At 49.1% G+C, this 7,265-nt stretch overlaps 1 protein-coding gene across 1 annotated transcript; it reads left to right on the forward strand.

The window, feature by feature from the left end:
* Positions 1 to 1,562: 1,562 nt before the first annotated feature.
* RNASE11 (ribonuclease A family member 11 (inactive)) lies at positions 1,563 to 3,089 on the forward strand. The gene is made up of 2 exons (XM_002718037.6): positions 1,563 to 1,729; positions 2,231 to 3,089. Exon 2 carries the CDS (start codon positions 2,256 to 2,258, stop codon positions 2,850 to 2,852), a length of 597 nt encoding a protein of 198 aa, XP_002718083.2. The 5' UTR covers positions 1,563 to 1,729; positions 2,231 to 2,255; the 3' UTR covers positions 2,853 to 3,089.
* Positions 3,090 to 7,265: the final 4,176 nt, after the last annotated feature.

Genomic DNA, 7,265 nt, shown 5'->3' on the forward strand with positions numbered 1-7,265 from the left:
GATACCTCCCCACTCAGTGCCTTTCAAGTAAAATGAAAATAAATAAGTAAATTAAAAAATATATATGTTTAAAAGTCCTTGCTTGTTAATGTGAAATGAGTGGTATGAGAAGTAATAAATCGGCTGGTGCCGCAGCTCACTAGGCTAATCCTCTGCCTGTGGCACCCGCATCCCGGGTCCTAGTCCTGGTCGGGGCACTGGATTCTGTCCCGGTTGCCCCTCTTCCAGGCCAGCTCTCTGCTGTATCCCGGGAGTGCAGTGGAGGATGGCCCAAGTGCTTGGGCCCTGCACCCCATGGGAGACCAGGAGAAGTACCTGGCTCCTGGCTTCAGATTGGCACATTGCGCTGGCCTCAATGCGCTGGCCGTAGCAGCCATTTGGGGGGGGGGGGGACCAATGGAAGGAAGACCTTTCTCTCTGTCTCTCTCTCTCTCTCACTGTCTAACTCTGCCTGTCAAAAATAAAATTAAAAAAAGGAGAAGTACTAAGTTTGGAGAAGTAAGAAATAGATTCTTAGACTTAAGGTGTGTCAAAGAAAGGATGGAATCTGAATTGGGCTTTGAAGGATGACTAGGAGGAGAAAAGTGTAATCATTCATGCAGGAGGGGAGAGGGGTGCCACCGGTGTCTTCAGGGCAGAGAGGCCCAGACGGATTTGACCAGAGCGGATTTCTGTTGCAAAATACTGGGGGCTAAACCTTGACAAGGAGATAGCGATTCAGTGGAGCAAGGCTGTGGACAGCAGGCTCAAGGGATTCTATCTCCTGCTGGGGTCAGTGAGGTGTTTCAGGATTCTGAACCAGTGTTATTGCATCCTCCGGTATTGACTTTATCATGGTAGATTTTTTTTTTTTTGGACAGGCAGAGTGGACAGTGAGAGAGAGAAGAAAGGTCCTCCTTTGCCGTTGGTTCACCCTCCAATGGCCGCCGCGGCCAGCGCGCTGCGGCCAGCGCACTGTGCTGATCCAATGGCAGGAGCCAGGTACTTATCTTGGTCTCCCATGGGGTGCAGGGCCCAAGGACTTGGGCCATCCTCCACTGCACTCCCTGGCCACAGCAGAGAGCTGGCCTGGAAGAGGGGCAACCAGGACAGAATCCGGCGCCCCCAACCGGAACTAGAACCTGGTGTGCCGGCGCCGCAAGGCGGAAGATTAGCCTAGTGAGCCACGGCGTCGGCCCGGTATTGACTTTAAATGAAGAATTTTTCTACACGGATCAAGCCTTGTTTCATTGTTAACCAATATTGTTGTGAAACTTGTGTGTTCAGTTCAGTATTTGATGCAGTACAGAATAGTAAGAAACTGTGTTCCAGGCTCAGGAAGTTCTCCCTCCCCTAAGAGCAGAAAAAAGACCGATATGTATCAACTGACACGGATAATGAAAAAGAAGACATAAAATGAAGTACATCATCATCTGGACTTTAGGGTTCAGAAAAGGAAAAATCCCTCTAGGTTAAACCATGGACTGGGAAGTGTCACAGAAGAGGAGGCAGTGGTGAGCCTGGGTGGTTGGGATTCCGCAGCCAAGGGACACTTTGTTCAGTTCTCCCTGAGTGTCCTTGGTTCCACATTGTCTCCTCTGTCAATCTCATACACTTCTATCTACAGCTTTCTTGCCCCTCCTTCCTCAGACCCAAGCATTGAACCTCCCAGGAAACAGGCACAACTGCACTTCTAACCCTGCAGCAAGCTGGAGCCTTTCTCTGCAGGATCAGCTTGACAAAGGAGCTGGTAAAGACAGGTCCCTGGGCTGACAACTGGTGGGAAGCGCAAGGAGGGAAGGGGAAGTGACATTGTGTGTTGCATTTTGTTTCCTTTCTTCCAGTGGTTATCATGTGCCAGATAGGGGTGTAAGACTAGGAGCTATAAAAACAGTGAAGAATATGCTGGATAAATTTTTTTTTATCTAAGATTATAGATAAAAGGAAAAAAAAGAGAGAAATAAACACCTGGTTCCAGTACTTTAAACATATCACCTTACTTAATTCTCACATTTTAATTTTTTTTCCAGTTGGGGAAACTGAGGTTAAATGGGATAAATTGCAAGTGGAGAAGCAGGGATTGGAACGCAGAGCTTCAAATTATCTTTTCACTTTATCTTACTTTCATTAAAATATGTAGGGGTCTTAACTTACACAATGGAGTCACTCCTGGGAACAGCAATCATAAGGAAAAGAGAACTGTCTCTTTAAGATTTTCCTTGTTTTTAACCTTTACTTTTTGTCTTTACAGCAGAAAAGATTACCCTGGGTCTGAGATGGAGACCTCGCTGCTGCTGCTCAGCCTGGGACTGGTTCTCACAGGAGCTTCCGAAAGCACAGTGGAGGTCACTAAAGAAGAATTTGCAGCGAAGAAAGTGCAATATGCCTTGGCAAAGAGCGGTCGAGAAACACAAACTGATAAGGTATTAATGAACTTGACCTTGTTAGATAAAAACACCAGTCCCATCCTGTCCAAGGATATGATGTCTTCCTCCTTACTGACATTCAGGAAGTTACAGTATAGAATCCCCAAGGTAAACAGTCTGAGTAGTGACAGGGAATGCTGCAATGAAGGGACTATCTGGAGAAAAGCTTCCGAAGCCAACGGCTCTTGCAGGCTGAGCAATGACCTCACCTGTGGCACCATGGAAGGGATCCGTGGGGTCCAGAAGATGCCCAGCTGCGAGTGTGGAGAGAATCCTGGCGTAAGCTGCTGTCAGAGAGTGGAACTGGAGAAGACCGTGTGCCAGCTCCCCACGGGCAGACAGCTCCCCAGGTGCCGGTACCACAGTGTTACTTCACTGAAGAAACTGCTGACGGTGCTGACCGGCCATTCTCTGATGAGCTGGTTAGTCAGTGGCTCTAAACTCTAAATCCCACAGGCCTTTGAGACTGGAGCCTACCTGAGAGGAATGTGTGCATGCTTGTCCTTCCTCCTTTCCTTCTATCATCCACATCCATCATCTCGCACAACAGCAAACTCTTGATTATTTATACTCTTTGGAGGAGTGAAAAATCCAAAATTGTGGGTAATCCAATTAAAATGTACAGCTGATCCTGGCGTGCAGATTCACATCCTCCCTCCCCCTACTTCCTTCCTCCCTCCCTCCCTCCCTCTCTCCCTCCCCTCCATCCTTCCCTCCTTCCTTCCTCCCTTCCTTCCTCCCTCCCTCCCTTCCCTCCATCCTTCCCTGCTTCCTCCCTCCCTCCCTCCCCTCCATCCTTCCTCCCTTCCTCCCTCCCTTCCTTCCTTCCACTCCTCGCCTTCTCTGCACCATATTGAACTCTATGCTAATTCAGTTCTAAAGGTAAGAAGCTGAGTCTAGCCACCTGGGCAAAAGTAAGGAGAGAAGTTCTAAAATCAACGTGGCTAATTCACAGTTAATGGTACTGCCGACGAGACTATTCCGAAGAATAGTGAATGAGTGTGGCAGGCTGCTTTCATGCTTCTGCTCAGTGTGTGCATCCCCACCCACACAGCCGTGGCTCTGCCATCACTAGGATGCGCCTAACGGAAGACTCCCTTGGGCTCAGCTGCTGCTCTCAGTGTCACTGCTCCGCTACTACACAGCAACCGTTCCTCCAGCCTCAGCCCCATCTCACAGGTTGCTATAAAAAGAAGGAATGAAACTCTGACCGCAATTTGTGCTCAAAGTCTCGCCTTGCTGGAGTTGCGAGACAGTAATGGCCAGCCGTGGAGGAATGAAGAAGGCATGGAGATGGAGATAGGAAGTCTGTGCCAAGTTCCAGGCCGGACTGACGTTCGATCTTGATGTTTTCTGATATGGCAGCCAGTTTTTTCAGTTATTTATTTGTAAGTCTTCATGAGTCAACATTCTGCAAAAGTATGGATGGTTACCTTGTTCATTGCTGTTCATACATGCTCTGACTCTGTAATCCTCCCTCCACCCCCATTTTCAATAAATGTGTGTAGATGAATGTTGTACCACCGTGACATTTTTGTTGCATATAATTATTTTTTTAAGATTTTATTTATTTATTTGAGAGGTAGAGTTACAGACAGTGAGAGGGAGAGACAGAGAGAAAGGTCTTCCTTCCGTTGGTTCACTCCCCAGCTGGCTTCAACGGCTGGAGCTACGCCGATCCAAAGCCAGGAGCCAGGTGCTTCTTCCTGGCCTCCCATGCGGGTGTGAGGCCCAAGCACTTGGGCCGTCCTCCACTGCCCTCCCGAGCCGCAACAGAAAGCTGGACTGGAAGAGGAGCTGGGACTAGAACCGGCGCCAATATGGGATGCCAGCGCCGCAGGCGGAGGATTAACCTACTGTGCCACAGTGCCGGCCCCTGCATATAATTCTTTATATATGAATTTTCCCAATGTTTTTCATTTTGGTGCAGAATTATTGTTATACTGGAACTGAAAAACTCTAATGATAAACCAATATGGAGTATAACAGCACATTTTTCTACTTTTTGGTGGTGGTGGCTGCTTAAATGAACCATCACTGGATTTGGCCAAAGAGGTGTGTGATTAACACGTAATTTGCACTTGGAAGTGGGAAGAGAGAGTGATAGAAGGAAATTAGCTGCGTCCTGAAGGTTTCCTCTTGGGAGGAGGACCCAGGCTTTCTGATGTGCTTTCTGAGTTCCTCTCCAGGGATAGTTTCACAGAGCGAGTCTGAGGTCAATGGAAGAGAGGGTTCATCTACAGTCGGGCAGCCCCAGCAGGCACCTCTTCGTTCCAGACTGGTTCACATTTGAGTAACTTCTTTCCTCCTGTAGGATTTCCAGCTCTAGCTGAGGGGGCTGTCAATTCCAGAAATCATCCCTATTTCTTGTCTTGGAGGTTTTTTTGTGTCATGTAAGAAAAACCAAAGCCGGCCTCGTCCAGGGCTGAGCAAAGGTTTTTTTCTTCCCTCCCCAGAAAAGTAGAGCCGAGGCCCAGAAGGAAACCTTTTTCTGGACCAGGAGTGTCCTTTAATGAGGCTTAGCTAAGGCCAAGCTTCTCGCTTCTCTGCAGGAATCAGGAATGCTGTGTTCTAGTCCTTTGGTGCCCTAATCTCCAGCACCCGTCACATCGTTGGAGTCTGAGGCCTGGGAGATGCTGAGTGTGGAGCTGCTCAGGGCAGTTAGTGCTGCTGAGAGCCAGCGCTTTCAGCCCCAAAGCTTGTCACTCTTCACAACAAGGTGCATCCTGAAGTCCACGGTGAAGGTGATGATTTGGAGGTTTCAGATCCTACAATATATGTTTTCATCATATTACGGGAAAACAATGGCAAAAGAAGAATTATCATGCAGACACAGCATTGAAAGTAAAGTAGGATTTATTTAGGTTGCAAACCTCCTGCCAGAGCGGCAAAGCGGGGCGGGGGTGTTCAAAGAGAGGAAGACTCAAAGGGCCGGTGGTAATAGAGTTTTTAAGTACAATCTCGGGACCAAACTGTCAATCAACAAGGAGGTGCAAACAAACTCAACAAAAGACTGGATTTACCATCCTCCACCCAGTCTGGCTTGTTTCTGATAAAAAAAAAAATCCAAAAATGGGGTGGTGGTGGGGTGCTATTTTCATGGTAAATTTGGAGATTACCTTAAGACTTGTAAGAAAGCAGAATACTTTGTTCTGCTAAAGATAACCTTTTTGGGGAGGGGCAGGCACCTCAAAATTCCAAATTTCTACCATGAGACCACCCTGGCTGCCTATTACCCATTTAACTCCTTGCAATAACATTCTTTGTCTCTCCCTAATCCATTTCAGGCTCACTTTCTCTTAGGCTTCACGCCTAAGTCTCAGGCTGACTTTCACGACCTCCAGTGCTGCATCCTCATTTTGCTAGCACCTGCCCCGCCTCTCGCTTTGGGGCGATTCTCTTCCCTGTCACAGAGCTTGCTGTGCCTTGTCTTGCTTCTAGGCCTACCCCAACGCCCTTCCTTTTCCTTTTCTCGTTCATCTCAGCCTACTTGATTGCACCAGCTCCATCTGCTGAGAAAAAGTCAAGTGTCTCTTGTACTTGTTAAAAATATAACTGAGCAGTAGGTAGGTGTTCTATCGCTGTGCTCGAAAGGAAAAATGAGAGGAATTGAGTGAGGAGACAGAGCCAAGTACAGAAAAGGTCACGGGAGGGACAGTTAAGTAGAGAAGGAAGTTGAGAGTGGAGTGATAGGTCTGCAAAAGAGAATCTGAGAGAGGTAGTTAGCATAAGAGCAGTGCCCTGGCCGGCGCCACGGCTCACTAGGCTAATCCTCCGCCTAGCGGCGCCGGCACACCGGCTTCTAGTTCCGGTCGGGGCGCCGGATTCTGTCCCGGTTGCCCCTCTTCCAGGCCAGCCCTCTGCTGTGGCCAGGGAGTGCAGTGGAGGATGGCCCAGGTGCTTGGGCCCTGCACCCCATGGGAGACCAGGAAAAGCACCTGGCTCCTGGCTCCTGCCATCGGATCAGCACGGTGCGCCGGCCGCGGCGGCCATTGGAGGGTGAACCAACGGCAAAAGGAAGACCTTTCTCTCTGTCTCTCTCTCTCACTGTCCACTCTGCCTGTCAAAAAAAAAAAAAAAAAAAAAAAAAAAAGAGCAGTGCCTTCACTGTCTCTAATTATTCCTCCTCTTTTCTTTTCTTTCTTTTGACAGGCAGAGTTAGACAGTGAGAGAGAGAGAGAGACAGAGAGGAAGGTCTTCCTTCTGTTGGTTCACCTCCCAAGTCCGGGCATTGCGGCCAAACCGAAGCCAGGAGCCAGGTGCTTCCTCCTGGTCTCCCTTGCGGGTGCAAGGGCCCAAGGACCTGGGCCATCCTCCACTGCACTCTGGCACCCCAACCAGGACTAGAACCTGGAGTACCGCCGCCACAGGCGGAGGATTAGCCTATTGAGCGGCGGCGCCGGCCATTCCTTCTATTTTCTCAACATGAACTATACTCCATTTCTCTTAACCAACAACTCTAAAGTGAAAGCAATTCACTCGTTTCAAGTTCCCAAGATAGCACTGATGGGAAAGAGAGGCTTTGAAACATCACAGATAAGTCCTTTAGCGTGTTTTGGGAGGGGCCTCACCCCCATAATGCCAGTGAAGCTTGCTGGGACGTGACTTTCTCATCTGCACAATCAGGAAGTTGGATCAGGTCTGGGTCCCCAGAGTTAGGGGTGCATCAGGATCCCTGTGGCAGAATCTGCAGGCTGTCCTCCAGGCAAAGGGGTACAGGGACACACTGAGAGCCCAGCCAGAGCTGCTGTCCCGGGCACCAGGGGCAGATGTCACGTGGGCCACTTCTAAGCCCAGGTCTTAGGACTCTGGACACCTTCCTCTGTGGTGGAGTATTCTTCTCCAGAGCCAGATCCCCCA

This window comes from Oryctolagus cuniculus, chromosome 12, assembly GCF_051225735.1.
Source record: "Oryctolagus cuniculus isolate XC-2025 breed Fujian yellow rabbit chromosome 12, ASM5122573v1, whole genome shotgun sequence".
Lineage (NCBI taxonomy): Eukaryota > Metazoa > Chordata > Mammalia > Lagomorpha > Leporidae > Oryctolagus > Oryctolagus cuniculus.

Excerpts from the sequence above, each read along its gene's own strand:
- RNASE11 (XM_002718037.6), top strand. The coding sequence starts at position 2,256 with ATGGAGACCTCGCTGCTGCTGCTCAGCCTGGGACTGGTTCTCACAGGA.